The sequence below is a fragment of the Heloderma suspectum genome, chromosome 2 (assembly GCF_057233095.1).
Source record: "Heloderma suspectum isolate Gila_16-S chromosome 2, 16-S_ref, whole genome shotgun sequence".
In the NCBI taxonomy this organism is placed as follows: domain Eukaryota; kingdom Metazoa; phylum Chordata; class Lepidosauria; order Squamata; family Helodermatidae; genus Heloderma; species Heloderma suspectum.
Window position 1 is genome coordinate 162,532,549 of NC_139459.1, and position 24,268 is coordinate 162,556,816.

Below are 24,268 nucleotides of genomic sequence, written 5' to 3' on the forward strand. Positions count from 1 at the left end.
CACAGGAAGCTGCCTTATACGGAGTCAGAGCATCAGTCCATCTAGCCCAGTGTTTCTAACACTGACTGGCAGTGACTGTCCAGGGTTTCAGGCAGGATTCTTTCCTGGCCCTACCTGGAGATGCTGGGGATTCTCCTACCTGGAGATGGTGGGCTCTTCCACACTGGAGGCGTTGAAGACGAGGCTGGACAGCCATCTGTCAGGGATGCTCTGACTTGGATTCCTGCATTGAGCAGGGGGTTGGACTCAATGGCCTTGTAGGCCCCTTCCAGCCCTACTATTCTATGATTCAACCCAGGACCTTTTGCATGCAAAGCAGGGGCTCTACCACTGAGTTACGGCCCTTCTCTAACCAGTACTCTGTCCAGGCAATTCTTATGTTAATTCAATGTGTCTGGTTTAGTTTAACTCCGGACATGTGGCCCTCCAGATGTTGTTGGACTGTAACCCCCATCAGCCCTCACCATTGGATTTGCTGACTAGGGCTGATGGGAGTTGCAGCCCAACAAACATCTGGAGGGCCACACATACCCCATCCCTGATTTAACTGAAGCCAGTAGGACTACAACAGTGTACATGGTATTTGCTTCCAACTAGGGCCCTTTAGGACCACTGAAGGACTGTTTTTCCATAATCAGCTCCAAGTGGGATTAAAACAGTGTTTCTACATGACATTTAATATAATGCTATATTATCTGGCAATGCTGATCTCAGTGGCCAAGTTCCTACTATAGTATTTGTTCAGAGGTAAGTCCCATTCAGAAAAAGTCCCATATGATTGTCCCTTTAATAGGAAGCTTCCTGCTTGCAGCTTCTGCCCCTGTAATACCTTCCTTTCAGTGAGACTGTGGCATTACTCAATTCCCCCTTAATTAGTTCCTGTTTCCTGCTGGGGTAGAGGGTAATTCAGTTTCTTCTCTGCAGCCAAAGGAAGTGTTCATTAATTTTTAATGTTCTTTTTTTTTAAATTAATAAAATACAAACATGCAAAATAATACGATATAGAAATGCAGAACCCCTCCAATCATTCATGTATCACATCTACTCAAAGATAATTTTATTTTCTTCTCTTTTTTAAATCATAACTGGAATATGGTGAAATAGTGCTCACAAGAATATTTAAACAATAAATAATGTGCAATTTTTCTGGCTGCAAAGAGATGCAGGAAACAAGAATTGACTACTTAAGGGCAAATTCCACAACCCCTGAGTGAACAGGAAGGAATCAATTCTAGAACCTGCAAGGAGGAAACTTCTAATGAAAGGCACATTAGCCCTGAAAAGCCTCAATAGGGTTTTGTCAGTCCACACTGGCCCATGTTTGTGCTGCAATTATTACAAAATAAATGGTAGAAATCAGATCTGAGAAAAACACGAGAAGAAAACACAGAAGACATTGCATTGCAATGGGCTGACACAATAACATTGTCTGGATTCTTCGTAAAAAGTGACGGTGGTAAAGGGTGGCAATTCTAGATAAAAGGGCTAGTGTAGAAGGACAAAAAGATGAGGGATGACCAGTTTAAAAGATGGCAATGGTGGGGGAGGGGGGAACGTTATTGTTGTGATTATGATTATGATTATGATTAGCTCATGAAATTCTGTAGAGCACTATCTACAGTGATGCTGCTTCATAATTAATACATAATAAATGAAGAAAGTGAGTGGCTCAAAATATGCCTTTCCTTTGCAATATTAAAAACAAAATCATTTCTCCCATTAAGAAGCTAACGTTAACACAGCCCAATTAATATTGCTTGCTCAACAATCTTCTCTCTTCACAGAGCAACCTGGATTTGCTCTGAGAAGCAAATCCAGAACACAAATCCACTCATTTTATTTTTCCTCTCCACACCATGACAGCCACAAACCTTGTACAGCTTCTTACCTTTCAAATGTTTTAAAACTATAGTTTGTCCAGAAATACATCCCCTTGTCCAGTCAGTCAGCATTGCTGTGTATCAGGACACAGACACTGGAGGGCAGGTATTCACTGTGAGCAGCTGCTTTGGCAAAACGCTTTCCTTAAATGTTTCATCACAGTGATGGGGTTCACAAAACACAATAACCCACACTCAGTGACTGGGTATGCATGATATGACAACCCATTGTGGGTGACAAGCCATGGTGGGTTGTTGTGTTGTCCGAACCCAGACTGATTCCTGCAGGGTGGCTTGTGCATGGGCAACAAGCCACCCCATCAACCCAGGGCTTATTCTCAGGGTTGTTTACCCCACAGTGGGTTGGCATGTTGTCCGAACCCAGTCATGCCAACACATTGTGGATTGTGAGCATCAAGTAGTGAGCCTCTTGGCAAGAGGAGCAGAAACCCCCACCGCTCTTTGCGATTGCAACGACACCACTTCCACTACCCCTTGCCAGTGACAGCCCGCCCAACTGTGCCCAAACGGCACTTTGGAGGGGATGTCACCAGATCCCCCTGGCTTTGGCTCCCCACTCCTCTCACGACCCCGATCGCAGTCAGAGCCTTAATTTTTTTCTTTTATTTGTGCAAAACAGTGCAGAACAATAATTAAAAAAAATTCAGCCCCACTAATGTGTGCAAATGTCTTCTTTTAAAAGTTTTGTTGGATTTTCACAGTTGTGCAAGTGCACAACTCTGACTGTGTAACACAGATAAGCTTGCCTTGTCCAGTATGTTGTATGTTTCATTTGTCAAACATGCAAGGTAACTAACAAGAGAGGACTGTAGGCTGTTACAGTTGACAGGTGGGGAAAAGGGGTGCAGATCACCCCCTTAGCAGGGTTATCCCCAGGGTTTTAGTATTTCTCTGACTCTTGGGGGTGCCCTGCTTTGAAACCCCACTTGCCTGAGCCCCCAGCATGTTGTTTTCATAGACAAGCACAAACCACCTCCTTTTCGCACCCTTTTGCCTTGACCGTGGCTACATTTGAGAGCTGTCAAAGGTTATAGCAGTTCATGCAAGCAGGAGGGAAAAGGGTGTAGATCTCTGTGAAAAAGGGTCTGTATGACAAAGAGGGACTTTTTTCAAGCAGATCTACACACCACCACCCTTTTCCCTCCCATTTGCACTGACCATGCCAACCTTTGACAGCTCCTTTGATAGCTGTCAAACATAGCTGCAGCTAAGACAAAACAATGCAAAAAAAAAAGGTGGCATGAACTTTTCTATGAAAAACAGTTGCTGCCAAGTTGGGAGGGGTGGACTGGCAGGGAGGCACCCCTAGGGTCGGGGGAACACTTGAAACTCCAGGGATTTGAGCACTTTCCCCCACCTGTCGAAGTGCTCAAGACTTACCAAGGCGATGGCCAGGATTTAAAGGGTTGCCCTGACCCTTGGGGATCCCCTCCTTCTAGTCTACCCCACCCTGAGTCAGCACTAACCATTTTTCATAGAAAAGTGCACCCCACCATGTTTTTTGCTCCTAATTACAGTAACTGCTTCTAGTTTGACAGTTCTCAAACAAGATGCGGTTAATGCGTTTGGGAGTGACAAAGAGAGTGGCGTGCACTTCTCTATGAAAAAGGGGTGCTGGGGACTCAGGCAAGTGGGGATTCTTATCAAGGCACCCCCCAAGGTTCAGGGCAGCCCTTTGAACCCTGGGGATAACCCTGCTAAGGGGGCAATCTCCACCCTGTTTCCCCACTGTCAAGGGCTGTCAAACCAGCCTCTATACAGTCTAGCCTTGCCTGTTACCTTTTATGTTTGACAGCTCAAACATACAAGGGTCCAAGCAAGGGAAGCCTGTATATTTCTGACAGTCGGAGTTGTGCAACTGCACAACTCTGAAAATGTAATAAAAAGAAGAAAAAGGGCCAAATGAGATTAAACATCAGATTAGAAAAAGAAAAGGGCCATTTGCACATATTCCCTAGGGCTGGGAAAACACGGGGGTGAAATTCCCAGCCATGTTTTTTCTGCAAAAAATGGAAAGAAAAATGTTTAAAAAAGACTCTGATTGCAACCTGGATCACAATCAGAACAGGGACAGTGGACTTGTCAGCAGACAAGATGGGTTCTGCCAATAGTCCCTTGGGATACTGGGCAAAGCTGCCCAGAGGACCGGGAGGGAAACAGGGGGGTGGGCAAGCCACAACAATCCTGAATGTCTGTTGGGTACACAAACCATGCACTGCGGGTTGTTTGCAAAACAACCCACAGTGCGTAGCTTGTCACCCACAATGGGTTGTCATATTGTGCAAACACGACCAGTGAAAGTGTCAGGAAGAAGGTCCTAGAGGCCTCCATCCTAGACATCATCTATATTGGTAAATAGGGTGATGATAGAAAACCACTTTCTGCATTCAACATACAGTGCCCAACTGCTATCACAGCCATCACGAGGATCATCAACAGAAGCAGTACTCCAGTCACACTCAGGGCAGTGGGGAGAACCCAAGCTGGACCTGGAAACGGAGGCAGAAGTCAGCTGCAGCTAAGGCAAGACAGCAAAGTATAAGATCTATCCTTTCTCTTCCTTGGGAAGACTAGGAGAAACAGAGGTGGGGTGGGGGCATTCTCTCCTGCCTTCCCTCCTAGGGTGGCCACACTGCATCAAAAAAGAAGAAATGCCAATTTGCATAATATTTGCTTATGCTAATGTATACTTATAGATGCAAATTTAAAAACTATATATTTAAGTAGAAATACAATCTATCTCACCATAGTGGGGAAGACTGACCAGGTGACCTGTGTGCCTTCTCAGTCCGCTGTCCAGGTGCTAAATGTGGATGGGCAATTTCAAGGCCCCTGTTGCTCTCCCTTCTTGTGGTCCTTGGTTTTTAAATTGAACTTGGACTGGACAGCCATTCAAGTAGAGGATGCCTTCAAATAGAGAACTGTCCTCTGAAAAGTAGGACACCTGGCCACGCTCCCCAATCCTGCCCCACACAGACTCAACAAAGTGCTCCCGAGTGTTTGTATTAAGGCTTTCCACCTTCCTTGCTCCTTTTCTCCATCATTTCTACAGTGGCCCTGCCTGCTTTCAGTCCTGTGTTCCCAAACACTTGCTGGTTACCTTCTTTTCTGAGTTTAGGGCCTACGCTGCTCACCATTTGAGTCCGACCTAGGAAGACTTGTTGGAGGAGGGGAGGGGATCAAGCTGGGTGCTGAAACAAAAGGAGAGATGACTGAGCATCTTTTTCATTTTGAGAAGAATGTACCGCAGTATCCCAAAGCTGCTCTGAACCCCAAACATCCCCAAGTGGATCTGTCTGCATAATTCTTCCTTTTTTTATACCTTTGGATAATAAACAGTTTGGATATCAAGTTACTTTTATATAGTTGTTTTACAACCAGTGTTTATTTTTAGTTGCCTTGTATAATTTTATTTAATTTTAATTTTAATTTAGTATTAGTTTCCATGTTTCTGATAAACATTTGTGCTGGAAATCTAACCTTACTTTCATATGTAATCATGCGTGCATAATGACTGTTATGCTTCTTCGATTAATCATCATAAAGCATGAAGGAACATGTCAATTGTTACCAAAAAAATGAAAAATATAAAGTAACAAAATGATGACAAATAGACAATTGGTAGTATTGCAACTGTTAAAGCACAACCAGGAAAAAGCTTGTTTAGCCATTTTAAACACTAGGAGATATGCATTGCATATACTTCAAGAAAAATAATAATACAACAGGTTGTTCAGTTTGAAAAAAGAAATATTCTGTTTGGAGTGAGTTAGTTTTGTTTGTTTATTATATTTATATCCACTTTTCAGCCATGTTTGACTCTCAAAGTGGCTTAAAATTAAAATCCACACAAAGGTAGGTAGTATAATAAGGGATATGTTAGTGAGGAGGCAGTTTCTTCTGGTCCCTGGCAACTGATGTCTAGTCCAGATTCCATGCTCTTCATTCCCAAGGGAAGGGACAGAAGGAGCTCCAGATGGATTCAGGGACTGGCTGATGGTAAAGATGCCAACCCAGAGGACCAACCATTCTGTTGATCTCCTTTATAAAATGGTACTTGCATACTCATGTGGTACAATGGGGAATCAGTCACTCTGGGAAGACACCCTTAAAATACTACAGAATTCTGTGTGCACTGCCAGGGCGTGGGGTGGGGAAAAAGAGTCTTATGTGAGTGTCTCAGGGTGCTTCCAGACAAGGATTTAATCATACAATTGCCCTGCTTCATTCATGGCACTTTACATCATCTTCCACTTGTATCCCTCCCACATTTTCCCACTGTATTCTCAGTCTTTTTTCTTCCCACAAAAAATCGAATAGGCGCCCCTGACAGTCGCACAACCATATTCTGCACTGGTGGCGGCTGCAACAGCAGCGGTTACATAACTGGGCTAAGAATTATGCTTAACCAGCAACCACAATGTGCAGCTTGAGTGCTGCTAAAGGAGCACAATATGGAATGGACATGTGTGTGTGTGTTCCCCATCTGACTAAAGCAAAGAGTAACAGAGGCATGGTGATTTTTCCAATAACGTTCTATAATGTCTGTTTAACTCTATTCCTACTTTTTATTAAGGAGAGTAAAAAAGATGGCAGAACAAGAAAACAGATGTGTTGTGCGGGGATGGGGGAGACCAGAGTAGGTTATGCAAAAAAAGCATAGGTTTAGCTGATGCTCGCTCCAGGTTTTGGCGAGCCCTTGGACAAGATGCCCTCAGTGGACCCGCTTCTTCCCTCGCTCACATTCTCTTCACTAGTGTCCTGTTGACCATTCACTTGCCCTCCCTTTCTGGGCATAAACCACACAGGTCTTTGCCTGGTGCCAAAAAGACAATAAAGTAGGCATCAGGTCAGCCTCCCTGGGGAAAGCATTCCATAAATAGGATGCCCTAACCAAGAAGAAGCCAGGAACATAGGAAGAAGAGCCCTGCTAGATCAGACCAAGGGTCCATCAGTCCAGCATTCTGTTCACACAGTGGCGGGCCAGCGGTTGACCGGGAAGCCCCCTCCCTTTTTTACAAATGAAGCTGTGCTGAAACATTTTAGCATTCCTTCATTAAAATTTGGTAATGCCATGAGGGGGCAGATAAAGCTGCATTAGGGATTAAATTGCCAGTTGGCCATGCCTGACTTCAGCGAGCGAGGAGGACACAAGCGTGACTCTTCCTTTGTGCCATCCATCGTCTACTCATACTACGATGAGAGTCATGACATCCAGACAGACTCTTGCCCATTCCCCCCAAATGAGCTCACCTAGCCTAAGAAATACTTACTTGCCACCATAATCTCCAGGATGTGGCTGAGTTCAGAGTGCTGCCACTGGCTCCCATTGACCAGGCGATACTGGCACCTGTACTTGCCACTGTCACTGGCCGTGGCGTTCTCCAGAAGAAAGGTGACGTGATGCTGGGTCTCTGCAGCAGGGAGGGTCTGCACTGGGTGCGCTTGGTCCCCCTTGAACAAATTGAACCAGGCATCCGTGTAGGTCCTGGGCGCCCAGCATGGTATCTTAATGGATTCTCCTTCATCAAACCGGTAAATAAGTGGAGAGGGAAACAGGCTGGAAGCCACCAAACAGCCTGAAACAGTACAGCATACAGAGTGAAGGAATGGAGGTTCAGAACAGCCACTGGGTTGTGCTATCAAAATGTTTAAAAATGAGGCATCTATTGCAGCTATGCTAATCTTTTCTACAGCAATATTAGCTGCAGATATTCACTTTTTTTAGAGGGTTAGCCATGTTAGGCTGTTGCAGCAAGAACAAGTAATCTCGTGGCACCTTAAATACTATTTTTTAAATGAACTTTCGTTGTTTTTGCAAGCTCTGAAACTACAGAATGTTCTGAATCAGCTATAAATGCTGCAGGGAAATTTCAAAAACCCATACGATGGCCAGGTTTGTTGCCTACTCAGCTGTTGTTCTGGGGATGCTTCCAAACAGGCTGATCCTAACACTCATGAATCATTGTTCTGCTATAAGCTACATGTGAAATTCCAACTGACTTTCTACACTTTGGGGATATAGCATTTTTTCTGTGACCTGGTTTGCACATTACGGTGGCAACTTCTGGGTTGTTTAACCCAGGAATTGCGGGGACAAGCAGAGCATGTGAGTCACGCGCTCATTGTTTCTGCTTTTAATTAACCCAGGAATTTGCCATGGGCAAATACTGGGTTAACTCTGGGTTGTTTAACCCATAAACAACCCAGAGTTCCAGGTTCACACATCACAAAATTAAAAGCAGAAATGACGAGTGCACAGCTTTCACACCCTGCTCATCTCTGCAATTTCTGGGTTAAACAACCCAGGAACTACAGCTGTGATGTGCAAACCAGGACTCTGTGCATATACTGCTACGTTCCATCTATAGTAGAGGGTGTGACATAACCATGAGGATGGACAATTCATCTAAGCATGTCTTTTTAACCTTTTGTTTTGATCATTTGGCACAAGTATTTGTGCCAAAGCACTTTTTAAAATTCATTGCTATTGCACAATTACCTCAGTAACTTTGAATAATGGTTAAAAGTAAAGAAAAATAAATTTAATGGAGGAAACATAGCGATAAAATGGCACAAATTGGAAAGATCAGAAAGGCAGAGAGCTGTAATATTTTATATCAGTATTTGAACTAAACCATTTTTTTCATTTAAGTGCTATTGCATGAATATTTTAATACTGAAAAATTAAAAATGAAAAGGTGCATGTTAAAATTGATTTTTTAAAAAATGTGGCTAAAATGGTGCCAACCACAAAGGTAACAGTGAAAATGTATTGACTTGAGGTAGAGATGTGTGCTGATGACCTCTCCCACCAGATCACTGCACACATCAAAGCCACACCTCTTCAAAAAGGTGGAAGTGTAGAGCCCAGGTGATCTTCACCTGTGAAGACTGTGCTACTGTTTCATTCTTTCTTGAAAAAACAAAAGCAAAAAAAGTTGGATTTCTGCAGTCTGAAAAAGAAGCAGCATGGAGAAAACACAGGGAGACAATCTGATGATGATTACATCATATAGAAGCCTTGTTAAAGAGTGAGTGAATGAAGTAAACACTGAGTATGGAAGCATCCTAAGGAAAAACAAGTTTTGGGGCAGGCTATTTGAAGGATGAAAAGTTAACTGACTCTGCAGGAATGAGAGGTTTCATGGCTTGCCACCCACCCCCATAAAATGTTGCAACTTCTCCTTGCTGCCTTTATATTACAGCATAGGAGAGGCCTGTGCGTATCACCCTTTCCATCCGGCCTTGGAGCCAGAAAAGGGATAGGGCAAAACAAGAACCAGCCTATACTATAACTATAACAGCACACCAGAATCAGTTCAGGTCTGTCACTATTGGGCATGGGGTGCTTCTGGATGAGGCTTTTCATGTGCAATCGCCCTGCCTCATTCATGGAATTTAGGGGAGAGGGAGTCCAAACATCACCATCATCCGCTTGTAAGCCTCCCATGTTTTCCCACTGCTTCTTCCACCGTTTTTCCTACCATGGAAAATCTGTTAAGGGCGAAAAGATGGAATAGCTCCATAATGTTTTCTGTCTGTTAGCACTGGGACCCCTCTGTCTGGAAGTACCCACGATAAATTCTTGGTACAAGTTGTGGATGCTTTTGTATTCCATTTCCTTCTTTCCCTTAGTACACTTCACTCAGGGTACTTCCAGACAACGCTTTTATTGTGCAATCACCCTGCCTCAAAGATGAAATTTTAAGGTGGATGGAGGGGTTGTCAGATAACTTCATCTCCCATTAGTAATCCTCTTGTATTTTCCCATGGCATCTTCTGTCTTTTTCTTCCCACAAAAATTCTGTTAAGGAGGGAAAGATGGAAGAGATGCACAGTGCCTTTGGATTAGTAGGGCTAGGAGTTGCACCCTTGCATTATAAATTTCTACCTTTTTGAACTGAGCACTGGAATAGACCTGGTGTATACTGTGACCGAGTTCAGAGGCAATAGCAGCAAATTGTGGGCTACTTAACCCACGATTTGCCACAGCACGTGCCCCGGCACAGCATAGTCGCTGGATCAGCAGGGCCATAGGATCAGCTGAAGTTGTTTATTGTGACGGCTATCCCAAATTCCAGCCTGATTTCTTGTCTTATGACCTCTGTCCTTATCAGACGTGAACTTGTTATTTAGATCACCATTGTTACTACCTCTGCATCTCCTGGTGGCCCCATTACCCTCTCAATCGATAAAACTGCATTCAGTAGTTCAAGTAACCGATTTCCAAAGATATTTTCCTTGGCTTCAGCTCTCCTCTCCTAGCAGTGGTTCTTCGTGGGAACCAGGGGTGTCGTTGATAAACAGCCTACCTGGGCATGGGCCCCGGATCTTTTTTGAGCTGTCCTTATTGCCATTTTTTTTTTTTTTACATTTTCCCGTTGACTTGCATTGGAAAACAGAAATGGCCATAACTTTTTTAGTTTGTAAGATAAATATATGAAATTTGGAGACCTGGTAGCTCCCATAGAGCTGATTGAACCAGCCCAATTTCAGGCAGTTAGGTCAAGTGACTTTTGTGCTAGTCACAGGTAAACTTTGCTATTTTCAAGAGTTGCTATTTTCAAAGTTGCTATTTTCAGCTTTGCTATGTGTCAAAACAAAGAGAGATTTTATATATATATATATATATATATATATATATATATATTGCTTCCACATACTTGCATGGAATTTGGGGACCTGGCAGCCCCTATGGATCTGACTGAACCTGCCAAATTTCAGACAGTTAGGTCCAGCGGCTTTTCTGCTATCCATGGATAAAGTTTCCTTTTCTCAAAGACCAAAACAAAAAGTAAAAACTGTCAAGAGGATTAGAGATCCACAGCATCTGATTTTACTGCCCCAAACTAGAACCTTTGACTTCTGCAGAAGTTTAGTAGCTGCAGTACAGTTAAGGATCCAATCAGCCTCCACAAACTTCTTTCTCCCCCTCCACTTTAATTTCTCCTAAATAGCTGTTGGACTCAAATTATTCCAAAGGGAGGGTTGGGACTATGTGGCATCATGATCAAGAAACTGCTGGAGCCTTTAAATAGGTTCTACAGTTTTAAAAAAAAGCTAGAAAAATCCCTCAGCCACCTCACCTCATAAAGTTAATTTAAGTACGTGCAATCCTTACAAACCCTCCATGGCCTCCTAAATTCCTCTGAAGTACTATGTCTCTGAAAGGAGCCACTTGGCTTATGGAAGTCTCTCTACCTCCCCCCCTGCATTTCCAATCACCATTTTTCTTTTCTTCTTTCCTCCCCTATCCTGTTCTTTCTTTCTCTTCTTTATTCCACCCAGGGCATATCTTGGGGAATTCTTAAAGAGAATTCTCTTCAGTGGGCAAGAGAAGTTCTGAACTGTATTTGACTTTATACAAACAGACAAGAGGGTTGGTTTTTCTCCTCCTCCTCACCCAATCCTTTGAGAAGAGTGGGTTCACATGGTTGCAGAGAAACAAATCCAGGGCTGTTTTGTTTGTCAGTTGCCATTATCCAGCAATAGGAAGGGCTGTAGCTCAGTGGTAGAGCACATGCTTGGTAGACAGAAGGTCCCAGGTTCAATCCCCAGCATCTCCAGGAAGGGCTAGGAAAGAATCCGGCCTGAAACCCTGGAGAGCCAGTGCTGCCAGACAGTGTCGACAATACTGGGCTAGATGGACCCAGGGTCTGACTCAGTATAAGGCAGCTTCCTATGTTCCTATAAACAGAAAGCTTTAATTAAAAAATAGGAATTTTGGGTTTGTTTTTTTAAAGCGGAGGGGAGATAAATATTGCTAATTTATGCAATCATATGTATGCCTACTCAGAAGTCCCATTATGTTCAGTGAGGTTTACCCTTAGGAAAGTGTGCATAGGATTCCACCACAAGTTACTTTTGCAGGGAAGTTTGCGCCTTGATGTTCTGTATGTTTACTCAGAAATAAGTCCTGAGTTGTGAGCATAGTACTGCAGGCTTAATACAGTGCCTACCCAATTCTGTCTAATGAATTGACTACCGTTTCAGCTCAGCCCTATGTATGTCTTGTCATTTGTGGGTTTTTTCATTTTTTTGTTTTGCATGAACTCTAGCTTCAGTGCGGAGGGAAAGGCACTTAGTACATGCTCAGAGTTTCTCCATAACTTAGCCCTAGTTTTGAAAACAGAGTCATTGGCTGAATCCTGGTGAAGTCTTGGCACAAATGAAGTTATGGGGAGGAAGTACAATGACAGCTTGTTCATAACAAGGAGGAGGTAGAGAGGAGTTGCATAAAACAAGACATCTGTTTTTATGAAGAGCTGTTGTAGGATGGTAGGATGAGGAGGGATGGTTGCATGGAGGGGAACAGAATTGGTAGGGCGAGTATGTAAGTGCTTAGTGTTGAAATAAAAGCATTCTGCACATGCTCAGAGGCACTCTATATTTAAGAACATAAGAAGAGCCGTGCTGCATCAGACCAAGGTCCATCTAGTCCAGCATTCTGTTCACACAGCGGCCAACCAGAGGCCCATGGGAAACCCACAAGCAGGACATGAATGCAATAGCACCTTCCCACCCACGTTCCCCTGCTGCTAACATTGGTGAAATGTAAATAAATTCTAGTAATTTTACATTTGCATGCATGTATATCCTTCAGGAACTTTGCAGGTTTCTTGCCTGGGTGACACCTCTAATGACCTGTGCATTTTCATACAAATTTACCCAAAAACTATTGGGAAAGGGGTGAAGGGAAGGGGAAGCAAATCTCTCCCTCCCCCAAATTGCAAAACTCCCCTTCCACATGAACCGCTGCACCTATCCTTCTGAAACTTTGCTGGTTTCTTACTGACAGACAACTATAGGCTGTCTGTAATTTTCTGAACAATGGTCCACAAGGAAAATTGGGAGATAAGTATATCCTCTTTTGAAGACCTCAAAATGTCAAGGCCACCCTTGCACAGAAACCCTATCATTCTGAAATTTGGCAGACATGATCTCCTCTGATGGGGCAATGAATCCTGAAATTTTTATCTAATTCCTCCAAGTAATAAAAATGTTATTGGCAGTACCCTTTAAAAGAAAATCAAAATATGAACCCTGCACCTATTTTTCTGACACTGGGCAGGTGTAATCCCCTTCTAGGGGGCTACTATGCCTGAAATTATCATCCAGTTCTGACCAAGAGAAAAAAGTTAAGGTTTTTTTTTCTAATTTCCCATGGTAGTCAACAGGAAGCATAAAGACTCATTTTGACTTAGGTTTGATGCTGAGCTGAAGTGGTCTGACTACAAATTGGCCAGAGCAGAAGTGGGATGTTTTCCAAAACGCTGAATTGGGGTCTGAGTTGAAGTGGGGTGGGGGGTCAGTACACACTTCGTATGTATGTATGTATGCATTTATGTATGTAATCTATACACACATACAAGTACACCGCATGTGCGCGCGCGCGCACACACACACACGTATTAGAGATGCGCTTAGACTCGTATATATCGTGTGTGTGTGTGTGCGTGTGTGCGCGCGCGCACATGCAAATTTGTTTTATGGGCCTGTGCCCCGGATCTTTTAAGAACCTTGCAGTGCCCCTGGTGTGAACCCTCTCCATGATCTAGAAAAGACCCTTCTGCTTACTCTGCTCCTAACGTTAAAAGCTCAGTGTAATGGTAACCTTGACAGCAAATTTCCTACCATAAGCATTATACAAAAAACCTTGATTAAGTTCCCTCCACTGAAATCTCTCTCTCCTCTTTGGGGAGAAAGATCTCACATATAATATAGGATAGAAAAGAAGCAAAAACATACCAGCTAGAAGAAAGAGAATTTTCAGCTCTGTATTACTGTGGAACATCATGCATCTTTTGTAGACAGATGTGGAAAAAGCCAACTGCTTATTACCAATTCTTTGCAAGATGCGAAATAACTAAAAGGAGAAGGCATTTGCTTAACATGGAGTTTCATCATCAAAGGAGGAAATTGCAATTTGTTCCAGCGCAGCAAGACTTTTCCATTTCCTGTTGCAAATCTGTTTCCCTCTCAAATCTGTTGTCACAACAAATGCAAGATTCTTGGTTGTTTTGTAACTACTGTAATAGCTATCCCATGTATTATTGGAGGCAGAGTTGTGCCTCCAATAGATAAGGCGAGAAGTCAAAAAAGGATTCTGCCATGTTAAATGAAAATCAGGGGGGTGGGTTATTCTAACCTTAATAAAATTGAAAGGGTTTCACCAATCTTCCTGGAAATCACACATGCCAGACAGAAATGTCTATTTTACATAACCTGAAAATTTCAGGAAGATTGGTTAAAGATTGAGGGAGAAATGGAAGTTAAGAGAAAAAATAAAATACTCAGTCCTGCAGTTTGGGCACTGAAAACATGTGTTGGCAACCATTTGTGTCCATCATTTGCCCCAAAGCTGGAAACTATATATGAAAACCATATCTGTTTTCCTATTCCCTTTCTATTGTAGTTAGTGGAATGGGATTTCTTTATTTAAAATTCAATTTACCTATTTTTAAAATAATTTTTATTGGCATAAAGAATCCCTTTCATAAGCTGGCACTTGGAATGTTTGGGGGCGGGGGGGGGGAATAACGGCTGTGTAGTGAAAAAGCAGCAGCAGCAGCAGCAGCAACAGCTAACTGAGTTCATGGGTCCTCTGTGTATGTGTACACAGATGAGCAATCCCTCAGCGTGACCAGACCCCACTGCTTCTGTTTATGGGTCTGCACTCCCAGCTATTCCCCTTCTTCCTGTGCTCCCCCCTTTCCCCCTTAATCATTTGTGTTACTAAGGTCCCTTTCTGGATTCAAGTGTTGGGAAGCTTTGGCATGGAATGGCAGTGAAAGTTTGCTTCATAGGCAGGCCTGTCTTTCCTTGAGGGCAGAAAGTTTTGCTGCTTGGATTTTGAGAAGCAGGCAGTCGTGCTGACAAAGCTGGGGTCAAGCCATAGAACAATGGAGCAGTATGAAAAAAGGTTACGTTTGTTACTCCCTGCAGCTAGCAGCTCCACAAGTCCGGAGTGGTCCTGTGTACCCTGATAAGGCCTAGAGTAACATCAGCTGCCTAAAACAATGAGAAACTGTTCCTGCAGGTTTCTCCCCCCCCCCCATATCATTCAGAACCAAATTTTCCAGTTAGCAACTACATAGAATCATAGTAGAGTTGGAAGGGGCCTACAAGGCCATCGAGTCCAACCCCCTGCTCAATGCAGGAATCCAAGTCAGAGCATCCCTGACAGATGGCTGTCCAGCCTCGTCTTGAACGCCTCCAGTGTGGGAGAGCCCACCACCTCCCTAGGTCATTGGTTCCATTGTCATATTGCTCTAACAGTCAGGAAGTTTTTCCTGATGTTCAGCTGCAATACTGAAAAGAGCCAGTCAAAAAGCAGAAGATTGACTGTTCTCAGGGGATTAAAGAAAGCAACAGCGCCCTGCATAAAAGACAAGAACCATGTTTATTCCAACCTGGTTTGCTTGATTTTTACCTTTTGCTTAACTTTGAACTTTATTAGCAGATTTTGATTCATTTTGAGAGCTTTTTTGGTTCTTGTCTCCCTTTTGGGAGAAGAAGAGTCCTCTTTTCTCTTTTTGAACATGTTTTCTCTTGGCTTTGAGACTATTTTGGGCTATCTTTTCCCAAGCCAGTTTCTCTGAGCCAGGCACCTGGCACCTAAGGAGCTTGGTGTAGTTTCCCCCCACTATTTTATTTTGCTCACTGGTGAAGCATGGGCTTCACAACACTTACCAATTTAAAATATTGTCTTCACTTTCTACCTGGATTAATTTTCCGTACCTGGATTTTGCTGAGTTCTACACTCTGGATTCTAGGAGAGGTCTCTTTCAACTTTCTTCTGGGTCCACAAAGGCCTGGTCTTCAGATCTCTGCTTGGGATCTGCAGCGGTAGCTATACATTCCTTTTAACGCCCCCCCCCCCCTTTCTCTAAAAGTTTGGACCATAGTGCTATATAGCTGAAAGCTTCAAACATTGCATTTAACTAGTTTGGACTGGTGGAGGTTTAAGTACAGCTAAGTAGAATTGAAACTGCTGCTGGACTTACCTGGGCTTACATTGGGCCTACTAACTTTTTTTTTTTTAATAGGCCTTAGCAAGAGTTAAACTTTAGCGTATTTTGCACAGTGTGCACATGTATTTTCTTTGTAACCATTGCATTTCACTTCTGTATATGATGTTCTTCTGCATTTAGTTTTCTTTATAAACCTTTCATATCTTAAGACATCTCCGTGTGGCATGATTTCATTTGTTTAACAACTTAAAAGGGTATTCACTGTTTTCCTGCTTAAGTTTTAAAATATATTTTCAAACATACTGAACTTTTAGATAGCAGGCATCTGTATTGGGACCAATACTTTTCAACTTGTTCATAAAGACAGTGTGGGGTAGTGGTTAAAGTGCTGCACTGGAACCTGGAAGATCTGGGTTCTAGTCCCCACTCGGCCATGAAGCTCACTGGGTGGCTTTGGGCCACTCACTGACTATGAGCCTAACCTACCTCACACAGTTGAGGATGCCCATGGAAGCTGCTTTGGGTTACTTACAAGAAGAAAAAGGGCAGGATATAAATGCAGTAACAACAAATATAGTAGTAGCAGCAGCAGCAGCAGCAGCAATAATAAATAAATAAATGATCTTCTGTAGGGCATTGGTTGATTCACAGAATAAAGGTATGAATGACCTCACAGTAGGATTCCTCTAGCAATACAGTAAGGCTCAGATGCTTCATAAGGCAATACAGGACCAAGACAACGTGGAGCATCTTTGCTAGTCCCAGGCACTCCATCCTCCCAATCTGGATTTGGGACTGAAAGACCCAGGAAAAGTGTAGGTGCATGGAGGGTAAGTTGTAAGCAGGCACAATTTGTCACAGTGCATAACATCATGACTAATCATGGGGCACGTCAGATAAGGCATCAGCCTTAGCTTCCAATTTCCTGGCTTGTAGAGTTTAGACCAACGTGAGATAGCCTTATCGTCTGATCTTTTAAACCGGCAGGTTTTTTGATGATTTAATAGCTATATAGACCCTGAGCATTTCTACATGGTTTGCAGGTCGTTTACACAACATCCTCCTCCTCCAGGGCCTCTCCTGTGCTTTGCAACCATTACCACGGGTTTTTTCCTAATGTGGGAAGCCTAATATTCTTTCTCAATGGTGTTATAAGAGCCTTGTGTAATTCTGCAATTCCGCTATACCACAGTGCCACCTAGTGGTTGTGTAATGGAACATATAGAAAGGCAGAGAAAGAAAACCCCCAGAAAAAGGAGCTGATTTTAGTCCTGCAAAGAATCCAGATGCAGAAGCCTCAGTAAAGGTGCAGGTTAAAAGTCTCATGTAGAAAAGGCCCCCACCATCCAAAGAAAGGATGCTGGCTTAACTATTATGTATATACCAAAATCTAGGGCTGTGCACCGCTTATGTCCAAAGCCTGAATAACAAGGCGAAGCGGGCTGATTCAGAGGTGCCTCATTGCAATCAGAAGCAGATCAGAATAGCAAGGAGGAGCCCACAAAGTGAAGCTGCTCATCAATGATTTGTAGTTCTTCTTATGCCTTCTGAGCAGCCCAGACAGGCTATCTCCAAAATGTATCAATGTCTGAAAGATCACATGGAGGGAGAGGAGGAGGAGGATGGAGGGGGAAAGGGAAAGGAGGCAGAGGCACCAAATGTATCAATTTGAGAGAGATCGGGCCACCAGGAGGGGTCGAAGACGAGGAAGGAGGGGGGAAGGGGAGAGGAGAGGAGGTGGTGGAGGAGGAGGAGCAAGTGAGCTTTGCTGTGAGTCAGCCGCTATTTGCTAATTGTGAGAGAGGTGGTGTTACTGGAGAGGAGAGGACTGTCTCAACATTATTAAACTACAGCAGTGGTCTCCAAAGTGGGGGTGCATGCACCCCAGGGGGCACGCAAGACGATCCATTGGGGTGCATGAGCCGCCTGATAATTGAGCAGCCTCCCACCGCCTTGATGAGCTGCCACTGTGTGCAGTGATGGTGGTGGCGGCGGTGGCAGCAGGATGGGATGGGAGCCGGGAGGGAAGCTCCATGGCATTTCTCTCTCGGCTCCAGTCCTATACTGCCTCTGCTGCGGCCACGGACAGCAACTGCACCAGTCTCTGCCAGGCACGGCAGAGGAAGCCGTGGCACCAGAGCAGCTGGCATCCTGCCGAAGGAGAGCGGAAAGGAGATTGATCCTTCCCACTCTCCTTTGGCAGAATGAAGCCAAGAAGAAAGTGCGTGCTATGACAGCTATGTTAGTCTCTCCCCACCCCACCCTTCTGTAATAGGTTTACCCTTCATTCATCTTGTTTTTAAAAATCCAGAAAATGTGACTGTAGTTGCTCATCTCCCCCCCCAACAAACCTTTTCAATCCTCTCAACCATTAGTTTGCCCTTACTTTGATTCGGTCTAGATTTTTTATAAATAAATGAATGTATTACTTTCTTTTCCTTGTTCTTGACTCCCCTCCACCTCCCCTTCTCAATTCCTATATTCCTTCCCTTCCCATTTTTGATCTCTTTTCCCTAAAAAAAAATTGTTTTAAATTAAAAACACCTTTCTCTTCTGTTAGGATTATAGTTATTTCCCCCCCACCCTTTTGCTTGTAGTTTAGTGTTTCTTTTCTTTTGCTCGTGCGTGTGTGTGTGCTTGTGCTGTGTGGACAAGCAAACTGTGTGTCAAAGGACTACACACAGTCCACATTTCCAAAAACAGTGGGCAAAAGACTACCCACATTAACAGCTATTATTTAAATAATAGAATACTACACTGTGTCTTGCAAAGCAAGCAAGCCCAATATGAGGCATCTTCTGGGTCTTGGCAGGGCCAGAGGTGGGCGAGGTGCTGCTGTGCCCTCCTGGCAGGGCTGCTGTGTTGCTTCCTGCCTCTGTCAGTCCAGCAGACAACTGTCGTTCTTCGTTCAAGTCAATGTGCCCACCTGGCAAGGCTGCTGTCTTTGCTTCCTGCCTACTAGTCATTGTTTTCCCAGGCAATTCAGCCACAGAGGGCCTGAGGTTATTGACTGTGAATAGGAACGTAGTACTAGAAGAAAGGGGTTATTTGCACTTCAAAGAAACCTACAGCAGAGTTTAAGGATAGTGATCTCACCGTTTCAACACCTAACTTGATTATCCCTTTATGAACTTGGTTTGAGTTTCTGAGAACTCAAAACTCCTGGGCCAAACTATCTGAAATTTGGCAGGTGGGATGCCCTCTGGGGGGCTGTGTGTTCCCCAGATTTCATGCACTTCTGTGCAACCAGTGAAAAATTATAGCTCTTTGCTTTGAGAGATTTCCTTGAAAAAATCAAAATTTCATGTGCACCTAGCAAAAAAACTAGTGGGCCAAATTGCCTGATATTTGGCACATGAACACCCCTCCAGGGGGACTGAGAGTTCCTCAATGTCATGTATGTATCATGAAAACTGAAAAGGTTATGGCCATCTGTGTTTTCCCATGCAGGTAAATGGGAAAACGCCCCAAACGAGTAATTCGGATGTCCGAATCTCACATTGGATTCGGATCCGAGTCAAAGCAGATAGGGGCCAAATCGGTCTGAAGTGAAGTGGGGCCACTTCAAAAGGTATGAAGTGGCATCCAAAGCAAACTGGGGGGTCTGTCCACAGCCCTACCAAAATCAATAACAGTGTAATACCTTTATTAGACCAACCAAAAGATCTCTTCATCAGGCAAGATATAGATTTTATTTATATATGTATGTATGTATGTATATGTGTGTGTGTGTATATATATATATATATATAGAGAGAGAGAGAGAGAGAGAGAGAGAGAGAGAGAGTTTTGGCAGCATCAGTGGCTGGGGGTGGGTGGATGGGAAGAATAAAATGCTGAGTTGATGGTGAAGTCACATACCTGGAATGCATGTCACAGTAATCCACTGTGGGTTAATTCACCCATGTGGCTCTGAGAAGCACCCAGCTATCATTTTGAATATGCAAGCTGGGGCAGAGGCATGCTGCAGCTTGTTGTGTCATGTGAACCCAGGTGTCATGGGATATTTGAGGTTAACCAACTCTCATATAATCCTAGACCAACCCAGTGCTGGCTGGCACGTTTCAGAGCCTCGGACATGTTTCAGAGCCTCACAGTGGCTTATTGTGATGTGTGAACTAGGGATGTACGGATCCCCTTAACTGGGGTCCATGGGGGGGTCCACAGGCGCGGGGAAGCGATCCGGTCCTCCTCCCGGAATCCACCCCAGCTGGCTCCGCTCCACGGGGAGTCCGCAGAGCTGCCAGCCGGCTCCAGCTGCTGCCAGACTTCCGGCAAATGGCGTCTAGTGTAGGACTCTAGACGGACTCTAGACGCCAGAGTCCGTCTAGCCACGGACTCTGGCGGGGGGCAGATTCCAAAGAATCCGGCCTCATTGGAGTCCGTGGCGGATTTCTCTGCCATCCCTAGTGTGAACTGGCCCACACTGTATGTTCAGAGTCCCAAAATGAAACATGGGAGGGAAAGCCTGCAGACATTCTGCAGGCCATGTGATGGTTACAAGGAGCTGCCCCTTGGGTTGCTGGGAACCAGAAAGAGAAAAATGTTGGATTCCTCCATTTTGGAAGCATAAAATCCAGCTGTTACTCAATGTATTTTCCATACTAACCAAGCACACTGGCCCCTTTCACCAGTGGAACATATAGATAAACTAGACAGTCTTTATATTGGAGGGGTTTCTAGGAGTTCTAGAAAAAACAAAGTAGATCCCACAAGCCTGAAGTTGGTCCATTCCTGCTCTAAATCGTGAGTGTGCCTGTCATTTTAATCCTTGTATGGCACCTAGTAAAATAAACAAATGGGGTTAAGTCAAAGGGTTCATGGATAATATGAGTTTCAAGGAAGGTTTGAAGGAAAAGATGGCGGTGGTACCATGTAGGGAGCAGCAAAAGAGAATGGGTGGAAGGGTGGAAGAGAGCAGGAGACAGCTGAGTGTGGTAGTTTATTATTATTAATGGATTAAAGGGGCAACAACCTTGAGCAGGATATCATAAGAAATAAGGGAAGATAGACAGGTTAGGCTAATAAGCCCATGCAGTGCCTTGAAGGTAAAGACAAGTTGGAAGTGGATGCAGAAGATATGTGAAAACAGTATGTTGCGGAAAGGCCACAGAGAAGAAGGTTGCAGCAGTTATGGTGGAAGATGACCAGAGCATGAAGCAGAGTTTCAATCAAGGGAACTGAGAGGAAGGGAAGTCTTTACAATGACTGGGTTTGGACAATCAGCAGGGGAAACAATGCAGTATGGGTTGTTTCCCCCACCCCCACATATGCTGGTCACATGACCGGCATTTCCCTAATTACCCCTGCCACGTGTTGCTATGTTGTCTGAACCTGGCACACGGCATGGGGGGGTAGCTTCTTACCCACCCTACAACCCATGACTTGCAGTAGAGCTTGTGGGGTGGGTGAGAAGCCACCCCTGCTGCTCTGCATGCTGGGTTTAAATGATATGGCAACCCACGATGCAGCATGGGTAATTAGGGGAATGCCGGTCATGTCACCAGCACATGTGGGGCTGGGGGAAACAACCCATACTGGGTTGTTTGCCCCACTGATTGACTGAATGCGGCCATTGAGGTATACAAACAAACAACATTATTTGGCCATGGGTTGAATATATGGAGAAAAGGAATCAAAGATAAAGCCACGGCCGTGTGTCTGGTCAACAGGATGGCTGATGACTTTGTCAACAGATAGAAAAAATAATCCAGGAGGGGAAGGCTTGTGACATTATGTGATATGGCCAGTAACGAAGAAGGATGCTGCTTGGAAACTCAGTTTCCACTGCATAAACTGAGGGTACCAGTCAGTTTCCAGGCTGGATTCAGTGTTGGTGCTGACCTGTAAAGCCGTAAATGACTTAGGACCAGTCTACCCAGAGAAGCACCTTCTCCCATATGCTCCTGCCTATTAAGAACATCTTCGGAAGCTCTTATCTGGGTTGTTGTTTATTCGTTCAGTTGCTTCCGACTCTTCGTGCCTTCATGGACCAGCCCACGTCAGAGCTTCCTGTTGGCCGTCGCCACCCCCAGCTCCCCCAAGGTCGAGTCCGTCACCTCCAGAATATCATCCATCCATCTTGCCCTTGGTCGGCCCCTCTTCCTTTGGCCTTCCACTTTCCCTAGCATCAGCATCTTCTCCAGGGTATCCTGTCTTCTCATGATGTGGCCAAAGTACTTCAGTTTTGCCTTTCATATCATTCCCTCAAGTGAGCAGTCTGGCTTTATTTCCTGGAGTATGGACTGGTTTGATCTTCTTGCAGTCCAAGGCACTCTCAGAATTTTCCTCCAACACCACAGTTCAAAAGCATCTATCTTCCTTCGCTCAGCCTTCCTTATGGTCCAGCTCTTGCAGCTATTGGTTACTACGGGGAATACCATTGCTTTAACTATGTGGACCTTTGTTGTCAGTGTGATGTCTCTGTTCTTAACTATTTTATCAAGATTTGTCATTGCTGTCCTCCCAAGAAGTAAACGTCTTCTGATTTCCTGGCTGCAGTCAGTGTATGCAGTAATCTTTGCGCCTAGAAATACAAAGTCTGTTGCTGCCTCCATGTTTTCTCCCTCTATTTGCCAGTTATCATTCAAGCTGGTTGCCATAATCTTGGTTTTTTTGAGGTTTAACTGCAACCCAGCTTTTGCACTTTCTTCTTTCACCTTCATCATAAGGTTCCTCAGCTCCTCCTCGCTTTCAACCATCAAAGTGGTATCATCTGCATATCTGAAGATTGCTAATGTTTCTTCCAGCGATTTTAACTCCAGCCTTGGCTTCATCAAGCCCAGCACGTCGCATGATGTGTTCTGCGTACAGGTTGAATAGGTAGGGTGAGAGTATACAACACTGCCATACTTCTTTCCCAATCTTAAACCAGTCCGTTGTTCCGTGGTCTGTTCTTACCATTGCTACTTGGTCGTTATACAGATTCCTCATGAGGCAGACAAGATGACTTGGTATCCCCATACCATCAAGAACTTGCCACAATTTGTTATGATCCACACAGTCAAAGGCTTTAGAATAGTCAATAAAACAGAAATAGATGTTTTTCTGAAACTCCCTGGCTTTCTCCATTATCCAGCGGATACTGGCAATTTGGTCCCTAGTTCCTCTGCCTTTTCTAAACCCAGCTTGTACAACTGGCAATTCTCGTTCCATGAATTGCTGGAGTCTACCTTGCAAGATCTTGAGCATTACCTTACTGGCATGTGAAATAAGTGTCACTGTTCAATAGTTTGAACATTCTTTAGTGTTTCCCTTTTTTGGTATGGGGATATAAGTTGATTTTTTCCAATCTTATCTGGGCACCACCACCAATACTGGTGCAGCAGATGGCTACCAGGGAAAGATAGTCTTCTCTGTGTGGTCTCCGTTTGTGGAATGCACTTCCCAGGGAGATCTGCCCGGGATTTTCATTATATTGAAGCTCAATTCAGACAAGACAGAAGTGCTTTTGGTCAGTCAAAAGGCAAATCAGGAAATAGGGATTCAACCTATGCTGGATGGGGTTACACTCCTCCTGAAGACTCAGGCTCGCAGTCTGGGTGTACTGTTGGACTTGGCCCTGAACCTGGATGCCCAGGAGTGGCTAGGAGGACAAGGAGATTGCAGAGAAGCTGAATGAATTATTTTCATCCATCTTCACTGCAGGAGCCTGGGGGAAGGAGGACCAGCCAGCAGCTGCACCAGGTGGATCCTGAGCCTGCTTCTGCCCCCGCCAACAGGTACTTAAGGCAGGGCTGCCAGAGGCTGCTCGGGAAGGAGCCTGGGGGAAGGAGGACCAGCCAGCAGCTGCACCAGGTGGATCCTGAGCCTGCTTCTGCCCCCACCAACAGGTACTTAAGGCGGGGCTGCCAGAGGCAGCGCCTCGGCGTCACGCCAAGTGCGACGCTAAGTGCGCACTTAGCGTCGCACTTGGAGTCGCACTTGGAGTTGCGTAGAACAGGATCTGAAGACCTACCCACCTGCCTCTCCAGAGATACCAGCAGCCACAGATACCAGCAGCAAATAGCAGCAGCAGAGGGCAGCAGCTTTAAAGATGAGGGGGAAAGGGGCAAACGTGGACTTTATCTGCTCCTTCTTAGCTGCTCTTCTATCTTTTATATTCTTTTATACTGTTGAACATTTTATACTCTAACATCTTAATATGTGCCTGGGAGGACTATTGGGCAACTCAGGGGGTCGGGGGGATGTCACTATAACTGTGGTCACAGGCAGGGGGAGGTATGGCGTTGGGGGATTAACAGGCCAGCTGAGGAGAAGAGGGGCTAGACACCTTACAGCTGTCCCCTCTTCTGGTTCTTCCCCCAACCTGATGGTTCCTGGCAGCCTTACCAGTCTGCCCTCAGATCTGGTGGTGCTCCTGCTGAATGCCAGGTTGGCCCAAAATAAAAT

The 24,268-nt window shown here is 44.6% G+C and overlaps 1 protein-coding gene across 5 annotated transcripts in view; it reads right to left on the reverse strand.

Moving 5' to 3' along the window:
• The window catches only part of LOC146353044 (protein HIDE1-like), a 38,960-nt gene that overhangs the window by 10,386 nt on the left and 4,306 nt on the right, over positions 1-24,268 (reverse strand). For 3 of the 5 annotated variants that reach the window (XR_014787945.1, XM_084835551.1, XM_084835553.1), the window contains exons 3-6: positions 13,653-13,770; positions 7,175-7,480; positions 5,036-5,092; positions 4,298-4,390 (exon numbers count right to left, since the gene is read on the reverse strand). Coding sequence is in view for 4 of the 5 variants with exons in the window: in XM_084835551.1 (XP_084691677.1) it covers positions 4,298-4,390; positions 5,036-5,092; positions 7,175-7,480; positions 13,653-13,770 (574 nt within the window). In the remaining variant the exon portion in view is untranslated. The remainder of the gene's footprint in view (positions 1-4,297; positions 4,391-5,035; positions 5,093-7,174; positions 7,481-13,652; positions 13,771-24,268) is intronic. The other 2 variants (XM_084835552.1, XM_084835550.1) reach the window with 1 other exon arrangement.